Source organism: Bos grunniens, chromosome 21 (genome assembly GCF_055505025.1).
Source record: "Bos grunniens cultivar Pamir isolate PY7600 chromosome 21, Bosgru_T2T1.0, whole genome shotgun sequence".
Taxonomy (NCBI): domain Eukaryota; kingdom Metazoa; phylum Chordata; class Mammalia; order Artiodactyla; family Bovidae; genus Bos; species Bos grunniens.
Window position 1 is genome coordinate 35,778,308 of NC_141185.1, and position 20,639 is coordinate 35,798,946.

Sequence of the window (20,639 nt, forward strand, 5' to 3'; positions counted from 1 at the left end):
AGCCTGGTAGGCTGCAGTCCATGGGGTCGCAAAGAGTTGGACACGACTGAGCAACTTCACTTTCAATTTTCACTTTCATGCATTGGAGTAGGAAATGGCAACCCACTCCAGTGTTCTTGCCTGGAGAATCCCAGGGACAGAGGAGCCTGGTGGGCTGCCGTCTATGGGGTCGCACAGTGTCAGACATGACTGAAGCGACTTAGCAGCAGCAGCAGCAGCACATATTGAGAAGAATGGGGGACGCAGTGGAAATATTTGTGCTTCTAGAAACCACAGCCCTAGTCCTGATCCTGAGGTTTGAGAAAACTCAATTTATGGCTTGGTCTAGGAGGTCCCAGTCTTGGAGTTGGAGAAGAATTTCCACAAGAGAGGATCCTCGGAGGTGAATGGACTCCAGAATATCTTTAGGAGAATAGATGAAGAGCTGGAGGTGTTATTTTTTTCAGAAGAGAGTTACACTGACAGGACACTAGACATGATCAGTTCAGTTCAGTCGCTCAGTCGTGTCCAACTCTTCTCGACCCCTGAATCGCAGCACGCCAGGCCTCCCTGTCCATCACCAACTCCCGGAGTTCACTCAGACTCACGTCCATCGAGTCAGTGATGCCATCCAGCCATCTCATCCTCTGTCGTCCCCTTCTCCTCCTGCCCCCAATCCCTCCCAGTATCAGAGTCTTTTCCAGTGAGTCAACTCTTTGCATGAGGTGGCCAAAGTACTGGAGTTTCAGCTTCAGCATCATTCCTTCCAAAGAAATCCCAGGGCTGATCTCCTTCAGAATGGACTGGTTGGATCTCCTTGCAGTCCATGGGACTCTCAAGAATCTTCTCCAAAACCACAGTTCAAAAGACATGATAGCTCCCCTAAATTGAGGACTGCCTGAGATGAATTTCTTCCTGTGGCTCCAGAGCTGGGACATAAGAAGTAAAAGAAAGAGAAGTGACGATTAATATTTATTGAAATCTTTTTACACACCAGGTACTTTGGAAGGAATTTGTAACGTACTGTGTCATTTTATCCCCAGAATTCTTTGGGGATTCTTTAATCCAGAGATGAAAAAGGGACTCTCACAGAGTTTAAATAACTTGATAAGTCACAGTAACACAGAGATTCCAACTAAACTCAAGTTAGTCAAACACTAACTTCTATCAAACACTGACATATATCACTGAGATGTATGGATGACTAGAAAGCCACAGGGAGACAGACTTCATTTCAGAGAATAAGATGGGATGACCTAGAGCAAGATCTAGACCAAGCCACGGGATCCAGATAGATCTGAGAGCAGCCGGCTGAATGGTCCTGTGACCAGTGGGACCAGGAGAAAATAGAAGAACAATACCTTCTGATTGAGAGAGGGCTGGCTAGTACTAGGGAGATCAGTGTCCAGTGCCTGTGGAGAGTACAACAAGGAATATTTTCCTTAAGTAAACTTTGGACCCCTGCCAAACCTCTGCTGCTGGGATTTACTTACTAGGGGAGGGTGCTAAGCTGTGAGAGGGAGTGGCCCTGACTTTTGGGATGGTCAAGAAGAGAACTGTCCTCTGGAGGTGAGCATGGTGAGGTCGTCGAAACCTTCCCAGCAGGGCTGCTAAAGGCAGGCGGCTGCCTTGAAGGGGCTCAATAGCTGGAAGATCCTTAGGTGGGGAGATGAGTCTGCACTAGGAGTTTCCTGGGAACTGAGTCTTGACTTGGGTGGTGCTCTGGGGCTCAAAATAAATGTCACAGAGCTTAGGAAGGACTGTATGGGGTCCCTTCCACCGCTCTCTCCCCCCACTTCCACCATCGAGTATTCTTTCCACCTGGCAATGCAAACATTTAATAATGAGATTGTTTTCCCCTAGAATATACAAGCAAGACATAATTCCTATGGGTGGGTAGTAGCAAATAAAGGGAAAAAATGACTGATTACTTTCAAAGATGTATCACTGATTAAAATTTTGTTGATAAATGACTCACACTGAATATTAGGCAAATGACCTTCTGAAGCGATATATCTGTAAACATATGATCAAGTTTACTGAAGCATTTTTGTATATATCAGTTGGATTTGATGTGTGTTCAGTGATTACTCAAGATTATGGAAACTGCAAAAATTCAGGTGGGAAATGTCACATGGCAAGGAGTAATTACCATTTTTTAAAGATTTACATGTTTATTTTTGGCTGCCCTGGCTCTTTGTTGTCATGCGGGCTTTCTCTAGTTGTGGCGAGTGGGGGCTACTCTGTTGCGTGCTCAGGCTTCTTGCGGTGGTGGCCTGTCTTGTAGAGCATGGATTCTAAGGATGTGGGCTTCAGTAGCTGCGGTGCACAGACTTAGTTGCTCCATGCCATGTGGGATCTTCCCAGGCCAGGGATGGAACCATTGTTCCCTGCATTGGCAGACAGACTCTTAACCACTAGACTGTCAGGGAAACCCAGTTAACATTCTGATGATTGTAGAAGAACCTCCAGCTGATTCTTTATAGTTACCCTAAAGTGTGAAAACATGATTTTAAACCACGTGACTTCAGAAATCTATTATTTGAATATAATATTGGTGTATTAGTCACAGGCTAATCTTTATAGTAAAAGTCATGTTATTTTAGCCAACATATTATGTGCAGTTTTGTATAATTGTAGAGTAAAAACCCAGAAGGAGACCCTCATCACATGGGAATGAGAACATTGGTCCACAGCACAGTGGGTTGGTGTGGAAAAGGGTTTGGGAGAAAGACTGTCTGTAGACACTTGGGTTGCTCCCACCTCTTGGCCATTGTGAACAGCACAGCTTTGATATGGGTGTTTGTTAGATATTTTTAAGAAAGTAAATTTTTTTTTCTTTCTTCTGTTTCTCCTATGATTGATATTTTCATTTAGATCTTTGATCCCATTATGCGGACCCGATTTTATCTTTTTTCCCCAAATGACTATCTATCTGTTTCATTGCAATCTATTAAAAATTCATTGTTTAGTGATTTGCACTGCCACATTTATTCTTAAATTGAGTCTCATATGGAATTTCAATTGTTCCTTTGTTTTTTATGTCCTACCCAGGTCAATGGCGTGTGGTTCTCAGGTAGCTAAGGGGGCATCTCTGGTAGGGTGGAGAACAAGGAACCTTACTCTGGGAAAAGGTAGGTCCCTCCATCCCTCCCCAGGCTGTGGGTAGAGGGGACACAGAGGAATGGATGGCTTGGAGGAGGGAAGAGGCTCCTGCTGACCCCGGAACAGTGGGAATAGAGATTCACTTGTCCTGAGAAAGAGACCCCATCTTCCTGATGAAGCTCACCCTCAGTCCTGGCACACTTTGTTGTACACGAATCATGTTTAATGAACACATTAGAAATCAGTCATTTCCACTCCAGACTAGGACATTTATTAAGGCTCTGGGAACTGCCCTGGAGCTGGGCTCTGCCCCAGAGAAGGAGAGTCAGTCTCATGGGATGTCACTCTGGTCTCCACTCTTGGAAGCGTCTCATTGTTCTCCTTATCCAGGGCAGGAAGCTGGAAATTCTGGTGAAGACTGCTGGAGGGGTCCCCATCCTGTCTCCGTAGGAGACAACGCCCTGGGCCACATTGCTGCACACGAGGGGGCCACCGGAGTCCCCCTACAGGCAGAGGAGGGAAGGGACACTCAGTTTCCCAGGACTCCCCACTCCTGTTGCCCTCTGCCAACCCTCAGAGAAGACGGGGGTTGAGGGGAGCTCCTTCCAGTGCTGGCTGTATGTGAGATGGGAGGGTGGTGGGGTGCAGAAGAAAAGCTTCTGAATTTTCCCGTCGCTGGGCTTCAGCCCTGACTGTGGTTGCTTCTCCAGCCCAACCCAGGTCAAGGTATCTCACCGGCCCCAGGAAAACACTGCACGTGAACATCCTGCATGTCTGGTACTTCTATTCCCCCAGACACCAGATGCATGGGGGAAAGCCCCCCCACATCCCTCTGATCCAGGCCCCAGACTGCAGCCATGGGAATGGGGTCCGTCCCACTGCCCAGTCTGCCCAGGGTCCCCTGTCAGTGGTGGCAGATGCTGTGGTCTTACCAGAAAGGCAGACTTCCTCTGTCTCGGGTCCCCCACGCAAATCTGTGTCCGGCCATAGTATAACATGAAGCGTCTCCTGCACACCCTATCCCTCTGCACCCTCAGCTGCACACACTGGAGCGTGTCTGTTCTCATGTTCAGGCCAATCAGGCCCCAGCCGGCCACGGTGCACTGGGTCCCAGGTCTCAGTCTGTTTTGAGTCTGAGGCAGAGGCACCGGCCTCACAAATCGATTACGCTGAGCTCTGTTCGCCAGCTGACAGGAAGCATGCAGGTGCTCAGGGACTGTCTATTCTACACTCACCCCACGCCCGCCACTGCCCTGGGAGTCTGCCCGGCTTCCCCCCTCCCTGATCCCAGGACACAGGAAGCCCCCCAGGCTGGGAATGAGCCGCCCAGCTAAAGAACCAGAGGGTCGGTACCTGCAGTAACATGATGTCATTCCTCTTGTTCTGCTGACTGTATCCAGGGTGGGGGATGGATCTGAGCACAGGGATGCGCTGCTGGGTGCTTTCCAATGTCCTGATGTTGTGGGCCCCCAGGATGACATTTATTTGGCTGCAAAGGAAAGAGAACCTAGAGGTAAGGTTTGAGCCACAGGAACTGTGGTCCACAATAGAAGTCAAGTGGCTACCCAGGGTTGCCAGACCTCAACCGAGGGAACTCAGAAACAGAAGGGCTCTGGGGCCGAACTTTGCACCCTAGGTCTCCCCAGCCTTGAGCTGGAGGTGGTGGAGGACATAGTGATTTCGAATTTTGCCTCCCCAACAAGAGACTGCAAAAATACCTTGAAGTCATAAGTTAAGCCCCAGTGCATACATTTCATCTCCCCGTCTTGTTCTTTTTGATCAGGTCCTCCCCCATTCACACTGGCCTGCTTCTTGTACTCCAATCTCTACATGGTCTTTTTTTTTCACCCATTCAAGCTAGAACCCTGCTTTTGGTGACTTCTCTCGTGAACTCTTCTGGACCTGCTTTGCTGGTGCCCAGAAGTCCCTTAAGTTCTCACCTTCCCAAGCAGTGAGCTGCTGTCATCACAAAATCTTCACGCACCAGGAACCCCCCACAAACTTTCATACCTTCTGGACTTCGGATCTGAATATATGCCATGTAGGGGCGGGAATGGGGCCTGGCTTCTCGGCCTCCGATGATCTGCCCTGGAAGGAAGCACTAGGATTATCTCTGCACTGGCGGGTGTGTGGACATTGGCTTGGTGGCTCCAGAAAGACTGGAAGTTGGGGAGCAGGAGAAATGAGCAGGGGCAGGGTGAGCTGGTGGTTGGTGAGAATGGGGTCTGCAGGGTGCAGAACTGGGGGAGGCTCCAGGATCCTGCAGAAAGTGCTGCTGGCTCTCCATCCAGCCTCAGCACCCTCCCACCTGCCCAGAAGGCAAGGCCAGCTGCGGCCTCCCTCACAGGAGGGTTTCTCTGCTGTGGGGATGGCAAACCCAGAGCCCTCTGGTGCCGCCTCTCCCTGAAGTTCTGTGGCACTTTCTTCCTCAGGGAACTTTCCAGATCCCTGTGAGTCCAGCTCATGAATTTAAGGATCTAGAGATGGGCTGATGGGTTCACTATCACTGTATCTTGATCTCCTAGGCTCTGAAACAGGGGCTGCAACTGAGTTCAGAGAGCACATTTATATAGCAGGTAGTATGTGCCACGGTGGTTCTGAGAGCTCTATGTACACCACATCACTTAAACTCTCATAGCGACTCTCCAGGTAGGCCTGATAGAATTCCTGCCCTCAGCATCTGAAGCTGGAAACGGTGGACTCATGCAAGCTGCCCAGTGATACAGAGCTAGCAAGTGTCTGGGCGGTCTGCCTTCAGAGTCTATTGGGTGGAGTTGGGCTCCTGAGGGTGGGAACGGTCACTCACCTGCCCGAGCCCTGGGGGACAGGAGAAAGGCCACGAGGAGCAGGAGCGGCCACATCTTCCCGGCGAGGCTGCCCAGCAGTTGCTGCCCCTGCTTCCTCCTGCCAGACTTTGAGCCCCTGGGAGAGGAAGCAAAGGTGAAGGTGGGGGTTTGAGGATGGGGGTGGGGGCTCGAGCATCCACAGTCCCATTCTCCTGCTGCTGTGATCAGTTTCATCACCCAGAGCTGCCCAAGAGGCTTGCCCACCAACTGCCAGGGACCTGGGGGAAGGCAGTAACCGAAGCCTTCCGTGCAATAGCTCGCACAGCTGCTGAGTCAGTGCTGGCCACAGAAATGGGAACCCAGGGCACCGGGGTGGAGGCTGGGTGTCCCAGAACCCCTAACCCACCAAATTCAGTAAAGTCCTCACAAGCATCAAGGCTGGGACCTGTCTACTTCCTCCTTCTCCCTCAGGGAATGGAACCTGCATGTCTTCACCCCCTGGTCCTGAGCCCCACCCAGAGTTGTCCAGCACACTGAGTAGCTCTGTTCCTGGGTGGGTGGAGGGCACTGCCAGAGAAAGAAAAGGGAAGAATGAGGCTCTGCCACTGACCACTTCTCTCTCGGGTCACTTGAGCCCCCAACAAACTCTCAGTGCATCTCGACACTGGGGAAGGCTTCTATTTTTCTGCTTCCTACTGAGCTGAGTGTTTTTGTGTTCCAGAAGCTTCCCCGCCTGCAGAAAAAGCCCAGTGACTTGATTTTGTTGACAGCCATCAGACCTTGGGAAAAAACATCTCAGATCCTATTCATCCATGATAGACCCATCAACCTAAACCCGTCTCTGCTCCACGGGTGCTGGCACCTAAGGAGGTAGCTCACTGCTGTGCTACCTGTGACACATGAAGAAGTGGACACTCAGCATTGAGAGAGAGGGATGGCAGAGTTCTGTAGAGTAACACAAGGGGTTGGTAGACACACTTAAAATACTTGGAAGATTCTGTATTGCCTCAGAAAGCACCACAGAATGGTTAAAGTTTTGCAAAAATGTCAGAATTGAATTCTAATACAATTCTCAACCTTTTGTGGATTGTTTTAAGACCACTTGAAAATCTTATGAAAGTTAAAGATCCTCTCTGCATATATAAATACCTGTAGGTTATCACTTATTCTTAAAGCTGCAAAGAACTTAATCCTTTCTCTAATGCGTGGTTTATGCTTGCAACCTCATGAAATTTCTTTATGCATCTAAAAAGTAATATGCAGAAAACAGGAGGGAAAAAGTAAAAAATAGAATAACAGCTTGATTAGTGCCTTAGCATTTGGGTAATTGAAAATCATTGTTACTTACATTTTTTCAGCACTTCATTTTATTTTAAAAACTTTAACGTAATTTTTTTTTTAAAGGAAAGATCAAGAATAGCATGCAAAGAAATGGGAGTCAAATATATATAATCATCTGAATGAAGATGTGCATAGGGGATTTCATTCACAATGACTAGCATTTTATGCCAATCTTTCCTCCAAAAACTACCAAAATAAACCTGTTTAAAATGTCTAAAAACCTGAAAAGCCTTGAAGAACTGCCAATGCAGATATGACTCAGGCCACAGCTGAAGGAATAACAAGCGTCCAGTTAGATAATTATTATTGTTCTGTGTAAATTTTCTGAACCCACAAAATTTGAACCTCTATTTTTGTTTTTTGAACTGTGTTAATGAGCATATAGTGTGAGGAATGTAGAAATTAGAGACCAAGACCCTCACAAGCAGGTCTAATCAGGCCCCCCACCATGATAAGCTGGGAATTAAAAGTCTACACACTCAGAGTAACAAAAAAAGAGTTAATGGGCTCTTCCTTGCATGTAATAGCATGAAAGATAGTATTATTTAGATTTTCACAGCCTCTCATACCTTGAACTTCCTTCCATTAATGTGGTTACAGACTGTTTCCCAAAGTACCTAGCAAAATCAAAGACAAATGTAGAGGAAATTCACTTAATTTCAGTGTTTGAATTACACCTAAATATTGTTTTTCAAATGTAATAAGTATATAGTCAAATATAAAAAGATGAACAAGCAAAAAAATACAGGATACCATGACTAAGAAACAATAGATAATAATAGAGAAAAAACTTTAATTATTGGGATAATGTTATTAGCAAAATAAAATACAGATTGCAAAACAATTGGCTGAAATAAAAGCTAGCTTTAAACACACTCCAGGGAACATTAATCTTAAAAAATGACACAACATCTGAAAAAGAGCTAAATACAGCTTCTAAAAGCAAAAAATATGAAAAAGACAAAATCAAAGTCACAGTGAATAAAATTAATAACAGATTAGACAAAGATGGGAAGAGAATAACTAACCTGAAAGAGCTCAGAAAGAATTGTCCAGAATGGAGCACAGACAGGCATAAAGATAAAAATATAGAAAATAGTAGAATTAGGAGGTTGAACATATGTTGAATTAGGAGAAAATCAAGAAAGAAAAGGGAAAAAATAATATATAATGACATACTAGCTGAGATTATTTTTTAAGCTGATGACAAAAATGCAGTTAGAGGTTAGAAAAAGATAAATCTCAACCAGAATACAAAAAAACAAATTGATACTTAGAAATCAATATTATAAAGAAATGGCAGAAAATTTAAGGGCAAGTAGATTAAGATAAACAGATTAAACACTTTCAAATGAATGGCAGGTCAAAGGCTGAATTTTCAACAGCAGCAGTGAGTGGATGCTCCCCAGGAAGAAATATCTTCATATCATTTGTGAAGATTTTAAAACTTATCCTATATATTGATTAGTAATGATATAGATTAGTAATGGGCTTCCCTTGTGGTTCAGCTGGAAAAGATCTGTTTGCAATGAGGGAGAGCTGGGTTGGATCTCTGGGTTGGGAGCCCCTTGAGGAGGGAAAGGCTATCCACTTCAGTATTCTGGCCTGGAGAATTCCATGGACTATACAGTCCATGGTGTCGCAAAGAGTCAGACACGACTGAGTGACTTTCACTTTCATTTATCTTCAATGATATAGAAGTTATGAATAGCTAATGAAAAAATGAATATATAATGAACATCTTAACCAACAAAAGCAGATTACACAGTTGACAAGTACATACAGATGTTGACCATAGATTAAGCCATAGATTAGGTCTCAAAAGTGTTTAAAGGATTTAAATGTACATCATATTTAATATGCCACAATGAGTATAAACTAGAATTTCATAACAAGCATATGAGCAGGAAATCCTTATATCGTAAAAACTAAGTAAATAAACTGCTAAATACCGTGGTTCTTTGAACAACAGGGGTTTGAACTGAATAGGTCTACTTACACACTGATTTTTTTCAATAATAAATAATTGACTACTGAGCTATCCACGATTGGTTGCAAAACCACAGAACATGAGGGCCAACTATAGGTTAGTTACACCTGGATTTTCTACCAGGTGAAGCATCAGTGCCCCTTATCTCCTATGCTGTTCAAGGATCAACTGGAAACCATGAGTAAAATCATAATGAAAACAAAAAATATCAAAATGATTAATAATGATGAAATTAATTTATAGTAAAATTTGTTAGGTATATCAGAATAAAAATGAAACTTGACCATTTAACACTATACCTCAAATTAATTAATTGCAAGGTAAAAAATTAAACCTTTGAATATAGGAGAATTTCTTTATACACTCATCACTGTAAAAACAATTTTATACAGATATAAGAAGCACTAACTCGCAAAGAGTCAGACACGACTGAGCGACTGAACTGAACTGAACTGAACCATCAATAATAATGAATGAGTTGATCTACATTAACATTTTTTTGGGTGTACATGAATAAAGAAGAAATTCTGATTACTAAAGACACTATTGAGATGGTGAAAAGTACAGCCACATGGTGGGAGAACTAAGAAAGAGTTTTAATCATATGTATATTAACTTCTAGGTCACTGGGAAGCCAGTAATTTTGTAAATTAGTGGTAAAAAATCTGCCTTCCAATGCAGGAGACACAAGAGACATAGGTTCAAATAAAAAAGAGAGACACATGGGTTCAATCCCTGGGTAAAGAAGTTCCCCTGGAGAAAGAAATGGCAAACCACTCCAGTATTCTTGTATGGAAAATTCCATAGACAGAGGCGCCTGGTGGGTGGCAGTCCATAGGATTACGAGTCAGACACAGCTGAGCAACTGAACAGCAACACATGAAATTGACAAATCCTTAGTAACCTAATGAAACATACTCAAAAAGTTTGAATTTTCCCATAAATGTTAAATAATTTGTTTCAGTTTTCAAAAATAGTCCATCAAGGACAGCCTCAGGCTCACAGGGATTCACTGGAAATCTGTGAAAAAAGTTCCAAGGATGATAATTTCTGCTGGCAAGGAGATGCTAAACATCTCCTTTATGAGACTAGCAAAACCTAGATGCCAAACCCAGTGATGACAATATAGGAGAGGAACATTATGGGCTAATGTTATTTCAGTACTGATGTAAGTCAAATCAGTCAATAAGCAAAAATATTAGATCATTTCTAATTTGGGTTTTTCTGAGGATGAGTGATTGCAGCCATGAAATTAAAAGACGCTTACTCCTTGGAAGGAAAGTTATGACCAACCTAGATAGCATATTCAAAAGCAGAGATATTATTTTGCCAACAAAGGTCCATCTAGTTAAGGCTATGGTTTTTCCAGTGGTCATGTATGGATGTGAGATTTGGACTGTGAAGAAAGCTGAATGCCGAAGAATTGATGCTTTTGAACTGTGGTGTTGGAGAAGACTCTTGAGAGTCCCTTGGACTGCAAGGAGATCCAACCAGTGCATCCTAAAGGAGATCAGTCCTGGGTGTTCATTGGAAGATCTGATGCTAAAGCTAAAACTCCAATACTTTGGCCACCTCATATGAAGAGTTGACTCATTTGAAAAGACCCTGATGCTGGGAAAGGAGGAGAAGGGGACGACAGAGGATAAGATGGTTAGATGGCATCACCAACACAATGGACATGGGTTTGGGTGGACTCTGGGAGTTGGTGATGGACAGGGAGGCCTGGCATGCTGCGGTTCATGGGGTCACAAAGAGTGGGACACGACTGAGCGACTGAACTGACTGACTGAACTGAGGATGAGTTGCTTTTCATTCAATACACAATTACTGTATATATGTTTCTTCCCTTCCCACACCTGTTGCTGTTTCCTGATTATCATTTTGGTGTGTGTCTGATTAATAAAGTTGTAGCTGAAGTCTTTAAACACACACACACACAACTGCTATAACAACATGTTGATTGATGAAAGAAGAAACACCATATGATAATTCAACTGAAGGGGGAAAAGGCATGTAGTAAAATTCATCATTAATTATTTTTAAAGATTCTTAGCAAAATAGGAACAATAAAGAGGCTCTTTATTCTGATAAAAGGTCTCTGCAAAAATCCCATACCAATCATTATACTTAATGATGAAGTGTTGAATGTTTTTCCATTTGAGAGCAAAACAAGTTCACACAGATAGCCATAATCACCATTTCTCTTCAACATTATACTAGAGATTTTAGCCAGTACAATTAAGCAAGAAATAGAAGGAAAGCTTCTATTTATAGAAATAAGGACAGGAAAAGAGGAAATAAAACTGAATATTTGAGATATAGTATACATTGAGAATACCCAAGAATCTGCCAATCAATTATTATGATTAATAAGAGAGTTTGACAAATTTTCTAGGCACAGAATTAATTTAAATATTAGCCATATTCTATATACATGATAATACTGTCAGAAAATGAAATTTGAAAAAAGTTTTAAAGCATAAAAATTGTCAGATAAGTAAATATAAACCTAAAGAAAAGATATGGTGAAAATTATAAAACCTTACTAAGAGACACTTAGAAGATTTAAACAGAAAGATATTCCATGTTTATGTTTGGAAGAGAAAATATTTTTAAAATGTCATTTCTCCAAAAAATGGTCTATAGATTCAATGCACCCAAGAGGTATTTCATAGAACTTGCTGCTGCTGCTGCTAAGTCACTTCAGTCGTGTCCAACTCTGTGTGACCCCATAGACGGCAGCCCATCAGGCTCCTCTGTCCCTGGGATTCTCCAGGCAAGAACACTGGAGTGGGTTGCCATTTCCTTCTCCAATGCATGAAAGTGAAAAGTGAAAGTGAAGTCGCTCAGTCGTGTCCGACTCTTAGCGACCCCATGGACTGCAGCCCACCAGGCTCCTCCATCCATGGGATTTTCCAGGCAAGAGTACTGGAGTGGGGTGCCATTGAAAGTAACTTACTTGGTTCTAAATAGACATGGAAAATATATGTGGAAAAATCCATGACCAAAAATAGCCAAGTCGTCTTAAAGAATGAGAACAAGATGGTAGGTCTTGCTTTAGCAAATGAAGTCATAGTACTGAAGATGGTGTGGCATTGATGGAGCACAGGGATATAGACTAGTGGACAAGAAAAAGAGACCCCACACATATTGGGACAGTGATACACACGTATCAAGGGCTATCCAGGTGCCTCAACAGTGAGGAATCCACCAAATAATGCAGAAGACCCAGGTTCAACCCCTGGGCTGGGAAGATCCCATGGAGAAGGAAATGGCAACCCACTCCAGTGTTCTTGCCTGGGAAATCCCATGAAGAGAGGAGCCCAGTGGGCTACAGCCCATGGGATCTAAAAAGTCAGACATGACTTAGTGATTAAAGAACACATATATCAAACATGGTTTATGATGGAGGTTTTATGACAGAGAATGAGGAGAAGACTATTTTTTTCCCTCCTCAATAAGTGGTGCTAGGACAATAAATGTCACTGCTGCTGCTGCTGCTAAGTCGCTTCAAACGTGTCCAACTCTGTGCGACCCCATAGACGGCAGCCCATCAGGCTCCCCCATCCCTGGGATTCTCCAGGCAAGAACACTGGAGTGGGTTGCCATTTCCTTCTCCAATGCATGAAAGTGAAAAGTGAAAGTGAAGTCACTTAGTCCTGTCCGACTCTTAGCGACCTCATGGACTGCAGCTCACCAGGCTCCTCCGTCCATGGGATTTTCCAGGCAAGAGTACTGGAGTGGGGTGCTTGGTGTCTTATAAGGCACGTCTTTCTACATGGAAAGAAAAAGCACTTGACCCTGCTGTACCCTCTCCTGCTTCTTGATGCTGTGGGCCCCCAGGGTGACGCTGATTGAGCTGCACAGAGAACAGAGTAGAGATATGAGGAGCGTGGAGTCACAGGAGATACAGCCCAGGAGCTGTGATGGGCCAGTGACTTCAGGGCAGGGCTGCGCTGAGGGGAAATTGAGGCGACAGACAGCCCTGGGGGGGTGACACTGTGTCTTGTGCTTTTCAATGACATGAGTGCAGGGCTTCTGGGAGCTTTCTCAGGAATATTATAAAATTAATGTGAGCTTGCACTAGGAGCTTACAGAGGTGGATTTTGTAAAATCCTCATGTCCTTGAGCCTGATGCATCCCAGGACCTCAGTAAATGTTTTTTTGGCTGCACGAGTGAATGGCTTCCAATTAGCTTTTGGCTGAGATTGATAGGGATAGTACTGGTGGGATCCAAGACTACAGGAATGGGGGTGGGCACTGCTAAAGACCCTGGGGCAGCTGAGGGCCTGGGAGGCAGGGGAGATGGGGCAGAAAATGGACTTCTTGGGGTCTGGGGAAGACTCAAGGCACCTAGAGAGCTTTGGGTAATGTCACTTAGCCACTTCTGATCAATCACACCCTGGACTTCTCTCTTAGCAGGAGTGAAGGGTGAGAAGCACTGAGAAGTTTTCTCTGGGTCTTAACCTGGGTCCACCAAAAACTCCCATACTGTGGATGGTTTGTCTGAGTTGTCCCTTTCTGACTGGATTGAGGGATTTTACTTACTCGTGTTTTGCAGTGTCACATCCTCCACCAAATGCACAACCCACTTTCCTGATGGTGAGAGAGAGTCTGAGACCCATGAAAGCTCTTGGTGAAAATCTTTGTTCTAGCCTGCCATCCCTCCATTGCTGAATGTCTATGTGGCATCAAGCTTGTAGTCTTGGTTGGGATGGGAGCTGGTTCAGAAATTGGAGCTGAGCAGAGGGTCAGGACTGCAGGAGGTTTAGTGAGATGGGTTCTGCCCTCAGGAATGGGGATGGTCACTCACCTGTCCCAGCCCAGAAAGCAAAAGAAAGGCCATCAGGAGCAGGAGTGGCTGCATCTTCCAGAAGGTCTGCCCAGGTCACAGCTGCTGGGGTTTCTTCCTTCCAGACACAAAGCATAGAGGAAAGAAGGAGGGGAGGTCAGTGCCCCCACAGAGAGCTGTGCACCCCCCAGGCCCAGCCAGGTGTCAGCACGCCACGTGTGTCCATGCTCTCTGCTGTGGGATGGGTGAGAACGACAGTCACCACACTGGCACTCCCACTGCAGAGTCACAGAGCAAGAGGAACAGCAAAGTGAAGGCTGTGGTGCAGTCAGTGTTACCAAGTCCAAGCTCATCGCTGTACAGTAAGTCAATAGAGAGATGAGTTGTTTGGGCAAAGAGCAGTGACTTTATTTGGAAAGCCAGCAGACCAAGAAGATGGTGGACTTGTGCCCCAAGGAACCGTCTTGCCTGAGTTAGAATTCAGGCTTCTTTTATACTATGATAAAAGAGGAGGGAGTGGCATCAAACATTTCTTGGTTCCAGTCAGCCTCCAGAGAAGATGTGTCAGTTTCTTCTGTCCTGCAGTCTTTCATTGATGCGCCTGGCCAGGATGTTTCCTATATTGTAAACAAAGGCATTTTAGCTTAATGCTCATTCCTTGGGAGGCAGGATTCCACAGATGGGCCATCATGTATAATTAAAATTTGTAGTCAACACCCCATTAGTAACTAATCTAATAGACTGCAAGGATTCTTCCATAATATAGCAGTAGAGGGGCTGGACGCCAGGAGCACCTCAGTGACTGAATCAAGAATATCTCCATTTCCCCACTGACGGTTCTTTTATGATTCTGATGAGATCATGAATAATTACTCGATAGCAAGGTCCAGGGATGTGAGAGACGCAGTTCCTGCCCTTGAGAAGCTGACAGTAGGCAGAGGTAGACTTAGAATCTGTGGGTAGAGAGAAAGATGGTGAGCACCAAGACCAGGGGCTCTGCTTGGTGCCACGTGAGAAGGCAGAGACTGGACCTGCCTTATGAGCACATACCCTGGACACACCCAAGTGCCCCAAACAGCAATCCCATTTCCCATCTTGTTACCATTCTAGCCTCACATTTTTGGAGTGTTTAGAATCGCCTCTTTAAATGCAAATATTTCACAACATAGGGAGCTTTTCTTATCCCACAGTTCTGAACAAAAGTCCTGGACTTGATACTCACTGGACCAAAACAAACCGTCCCTGGGACCATTGGCGCTGAGCATCCTTTAAGCTGAGATGGGGGCTTTTCCACCCAAATCAGAGTGCTCATGAGTGGGAAGGGGCTTCCTCTCCAAACATGCTGGTGACTGGTGAGCAGTGAAAGAGATACAGATGCTGCTCATCCTAATAATTATTCCCCACAAAGTATTCTCTGTCCAGTGTCCAGAGAACCATGCCTCAGATAACCCTGGGCCAGGCCATCCTAAACATGTGCAGATGACCCCAACCCTCTCACCAGTATGAGGACAGAAGAAAGAGGAATGGAAAGGACGGCATGAGGAGCTCTATACAACCCAGTCCCAAGTGAACTGAAGGAACAACATCTTATGAACACATAGGAAAAAAAGCAAAAGGAAATATATTTAAGCATTAATGATGATCTGAGAATGATGGAATTCTGTACTTCTTTTAACGTTCTTATTTATATGTTCTGTATTCAACTACGATGTCTGTTGCTTTTCCATCCAAAATGCATTTTGCCACAGTCAAAACTCACTCACCATGCAAATGTTCAGCAAACCACTCCCCTTCAGCCTAGCCTTCCCTAAGCTGCATATTTTAAAAACTAGTAACTTTCCCAAATACATTTGTAGATTAAAAAATTCAGAGATTATTGATAAATAGAAGGAAAAATTGAGTCAATAAACTATAGGTTATAAGAAACCTTTGAAACATTAGGATACCCCTGAATCCAAAATTTTTTTATTGCAATGACTTTTCTTTAGCGATAAATATATTTATATACACACCTACATGGGAATAACGGAGAAGGCAATGGCACCCCACTCCAGTACTCTTGCCTGGAAAATCCCATGGGTGGAGGAGCCTGGTGGGCTGCAGTCCATGGGGTCGCTGAGGGTCGGACACGATTGAACGACTTCACTTTCACTTTTCACTTTCATGCATTGGAGAAGGAAATGGCAACCCACTCCAGTGTTCTTGCCTGGAGAATCCCAGGGACGGGGGAGCCTGGTGGGCTGCCATCTATGGGGTCGCACAGAGTCGGACACGACTGAAGTGACTTAGCAGCAGCAGCTACATGGGAATAATGGAGGTGGGGAGAGGCTGGCTCAGCCCAAGATGGAAGAGCTCCCTCAAGGTCACTTGGGGCTGAAGGAGGATGTGCTGTCAAGACATCAGAGGCTGCATAGAGCCCTGGACCCAGGACCCCAAGACAGGGCTGTGATAGACACTCAAGCTGGGCCTGGGAATACTGAAGCCCTCCTGAAACTTTCTCAGACTTCTCACCTCTGTTCTGATGCGGGGAGGGACTGCATTCAGTGAGCCACACCTTTGTAAACCTCCCCCATTTCTGTTAGGATGGACAAGTTTACCCCTCAACCCCAGAGCTTCTCAGGTGGCCCTCCTTCCAAATCTGGATTCTCTTCTGTTGCCCCCTGGGCACTGGGATGGGGGATAGGAGAGTAGGTGTGGACAAGGAGAGGGCATATGGATGAGACACGAGGATTGTTGACAAGAGGGTCGTGTGTTCCTGAGGAGGGGTCTCCCTTCTCTGATGGAGCTCACAGGCAGCCTGCAGGTGGAGCTGGAGCTGGCGACATGGGACTGGAGGGAGCTGGCTGTCAGTGCAACAGGAGTTTTTATTTCAGAGTTGGAAGGTGGGGGTGGGGTGCGGTGTATGTGCTGGAGGAGGAAGATCAGATGTGAATAGATGCTTGCCTGTCAGAGTAGGCGCCTAACAAATGTGTTTAGGTAAATAAAAGAGGAATCAGTGATTTCTGCTCGAGATGAAAGTTTATTAAATTCCAGACAGCTTTCCTTCACCCACTTTGCCCAGCGCACCCATTCCAAGGAAGACGGAGGGCTCCATCCCAGGGGCACCTCAGGCTGATCCCTACCATTTGTACTGTCTCATTGTTGTTTGGATCCAGGACAGAAAGCTGGAGATTCTCGTGTAGACATTTGGAGTCCTCCCGTACTCTTCTCCACGGGACACACTGCACTGGGCCACACCATTACACACGAGTGCGCCCCCGGAGTCACACTGTGGGCAGAGAGGGCAAGGGCTGAGCTCACCTTTTTCAGTTATTCTCCCCGCTGATGCCCAGGCTGGTCTCTGTTAGGGGCCTGGGCTGACATCAGGGCCTTTGTTGGCCTTGAGGTTTCATCCAGGCGTTGAAAATCCCTCTGCTTCTACCACAGGAAGCCTCTGCCCATATATGACTGTGGAGGTGGGGAGAGGCTGGACACAGGACAGAGACCAGATAGGAGGACAGGCTTGGGACAGAGGGACGGGGTTCATTCCCACTGCCCCCCATCCTCCCAGCTCAGCTGACCCAAGGTTTTGCATGGACAACACTGGGGATCTCACCAAGAAAGAATCCCTGCTCTTGTTTGAATCTCCAGCACATATCTGCATGATGGGGATGTAGTCGTCGAAGCAAGTGATACATTTCTCCTCCCTTTGGACTTTAGAATCTACCTCCTGTAGTTTGTCTGCACAGAGCATATCTACCCCAACTTCCCCCAGGCCAGCCACACTGCACATTATCCCTCGCTTCACCTTCTGCCACCTTCTGGGCAGATTGATGGGGCTCACTGCAACTGTCAAGGTGGCCTTCTTCATCAGCTGCAGAAGAGGAAAGGCATTCTCACCTACTGATGGCCCACAGAGACTGCAGGACAGTCATGGGGTTGCCTTCTTCTCAGTGCTCGAACCACGGAAGGGGTTGTACAGGAGGAAGGGCAGGAATGAGGTCATGGGGGATACAGAACCCTGGAAGGAAAGTGTCCCAGAACCAGTGCAGCCATGCATCCCATCTGCAATAACATGATATCCTTGGCCCAAGACTTACCATTATAGTCTGGGTGGCGGATGGCTCTTCTCATGGGGATGACCTGCTGGATCCTTTCTTGTTCCATGATGTTGTGGGCCCTCAGGTGACATTCATTGAGCTGCACAGAGAGCAGAGAGGGAGCAGGTGTCACAGGAGATACAGTCCAGAAGCTGGGAGGAAAGAACACAGCTTGGGACAGGGTGGGGCTGGAGGAGAGAGAATTCTAGGCAATGGGCCCTGAGCAGAGCATCTCTGAGCTGTCTGTTTCCTGGCAGCCCAGTCAGGGAGGACCTCCTGGAGCCCACGAGGGTGTTCAGTCATGCAGAAGCTTGACAGTCACAGAGGGAAATGTGAATTTCTCACACGTGTACCCTACGGTCCAGGGCACAACATTGGCTTCCTTCCATTCCAGGTATGATCAGTTGCTTCTCTTAATGTGCCACTGGCATTCACTTGTCACTCTCTCCCCAAAACTCACCTGGACTTTGAAGAGCTTCCTGCATTCCCTGCAAGGGGTCAACAGAGGGTGGGAGCCCAGGCACTGCTCCTCACCTTCCCAAGCAGTGAGCTGCTGTCAGCACAAACTCCTTATGCACGAGGAAACCTCCACTGCTGAAAATTTCCTCTGAAAACTGGTATTCAAAAAATGCCATATAGGGAATGGGAGTGTGGCTTGGCATCATGCCCCCCAATGATTTCCCCTGGAAGAGAGATTCCAGACTGCCTGCTGTGCTTATAGAGGCAAAGGCTGGAGAGGGGAGATGGCACCAGGGTTGGTGGTCTTTAAGAAAATTCGACCTGAGTTCAGAAATTTCCTTACATGAACCAGGGCCAGAGTGTGCGTGAGTGTAACATGTAAGCAGGTCTGTGCCATGTGGGGTGGGTCTGGGCCTCTGAGGATGGGACCGTCACTCACCTGCCTCCCCAGTGGGGAACAGAGGAAGGGCCGCCAGGAGCAAGAACAGGACCATCTCTCCAGGAAGGTTGATAAGATCTGAACAGTTGCTGCTTCCTTCTGATCTTTTAACCCTGAGTGTCTCCTCTGTTGTTGTGGCCGTTATCACAGGAGACTTCTCAGAAAGTGTCACATCACTGTTTGATCAAGTCTTGGGGTCTCAGTGGAGTAAAAACTTAACAAAAGCCTCTGATAAGTTCTTATCTGTGGGGTCGTGGGGATACTGCATCAGCAGATCTCAAGTCCCTGAGCCCCAGAAACCCGGGCCTCAGGATGATAGATCAAAAAATGTCTTCATTTCTGTGGTTCTCTTTAGATCATCACAGAGATTGTGTCTTGGACTTTTTTGTGTGAGACTGTGGGAAACACTGAAAATAAGCTCTATTGCTTCTGGTGGAGGAGAGCTTACCATCATGATCAGATAAGAACAGTGAGATTAAGGGTGTGGGCTGGCCAGAATGGTGTGAAAGTGATGCTGAAGAGGGCTTATTCCAGTTACCAAAGGACTGAGTGGTTTAAAATAACACCAAAATTGCTTAACCCATGAATCTGCAATTTGCTCATGGTACAATGTGAACAGCACCCATCTGCTCCCATAGGTGTCAGGGAAGCTTGAAGCCCAGAAGCTGAATCACTTGAAGGCTTCCTCACACATGCCCAGTGGTTGCTGCTGGCTGTCCTGTGGGCACATTGGTTTCTTGCCACGAGGGCCCCTTATGTCGTCTCACTTCATGGGATTCTTTGGCTCCATCCAAACACAGTGCCTGGCTCCCCCAGAGTGAGCATCTCCTAAAAAGTGAGCTATCTAGAAGCTGTGTTCTTTTCATTACATAGACATTGATGTCATACGACATCCATTCTGCCATGTCTGCTGCTTGGGTCAATCAAGACCAAGAGCTTTCACTAGATTAAAAAGGAAGGGGCCTAGACCCCACCTCCAACAGGAGGTGAGATATTGCAGTCATGTAAGAAGAGCCTGTGGGATGGAGACACACAATGGCAGTCATATCTGCACCATGCAAATGCGGAAAGGCATGGAATTGAAAAAATTGTTGTTTCTAAACATCTTGATTCCAAGCCTCTTGAAAAGTAACAACATCTTAGTTAAACAAACAAAGCCCATAGTCAACAGTGATTAGGGCTGGAGAGTCACAGTGAGCCAAGGGGTGTCTCACACCACATGTGCTCCGAACCATGCACTGGGTGGCCTGGATATCAGATCACATGTGATGTGAGGCATGTTCAAGGATCCACTGTAAATCATAAGCAAAATCATAATGGAAATCAAAAGAAAAGGAATTCAAAATGGTAAGTAACGATGAAACTATTTTAAATCTGTTGGCTACATGTGAATAAAAATAAACTCGACCACTTAAAACTGTTTCTCTAACTCATTGAAAGATAAAACATGAAAACGTTGAATATAGGAGAATTTCTTTATACACTTACCTTGTAAAAGCAAATTAATACAAGATATAAAAAGGACTATTGATAATGATGGATAAGTTGATCTACATTAAAAATGTGTTGGGTGTCAGGAGCCGCGTTAGGCATTACTGAAAAATGGACCCACAGCCCCCAACCCCCTCTTCCTTATCCCACAGGCACAGACCTGGGTTGAAGGAGTTAG

General features: G+C 45.7%; 2 protein-coding genes across 2 annotated transcripts; both read right to left on the reverse strand.

The window, feature by feature from the left end:
- Nucleotides 1-3,289: 3,289 nt before the first annotated feature.
- LOC147349359 (cathepsin G-like) lies at nt 3,290-6,029 on the reverse strand. Its single transcript, XM_086365254.1, has 5 exons — nt 5,891-6,029; nt 5,025-5,172; nt 4,438-4,573; nt 4,017-4,271; nt 3,290-3,587 (listed from the first exon to the last, which is right to left on the reverse strand). Exons 1-5 carry the CDS (start codon nt 5,943-5,945, stop codon nt 3,426-3,428), a joined length of 756 nt encoding a protein of 251 aa, XP_086221380.1. The 5' UTR covers nt 5,946-6,029; the 3' UTR covers nt 3,290-3,425.
- A 716-nt stretch (nt 6,030-6,745) lies between these two features.
- LOC147349360 (mast cell protease 3-like) lies at nt 6,746-18,734 on the reverse strand. Its single transcript, XM_086364984.1, has 7 exons — nt 18,607-18,734; nt 18,533-18,560; nt 18,073-18,172; nt 17,589-17,872; nt 17,116-17,261; nt 13,012-13,060; nt 6,746-6,760 (listed from the first exon to the last, which is right to left on the reverse strand). The coding sequence occupies exons 1-7, from the start codon at nt 18,732-18,734 to the stop codon at nt 6,746-6,748; spliced, it is 750 nt and encodes a 249-aa protein (XP_086221110.1).
- Between the last annotated feature and the right edge of the window lie 1,905 nt (nt 18,735-20,639).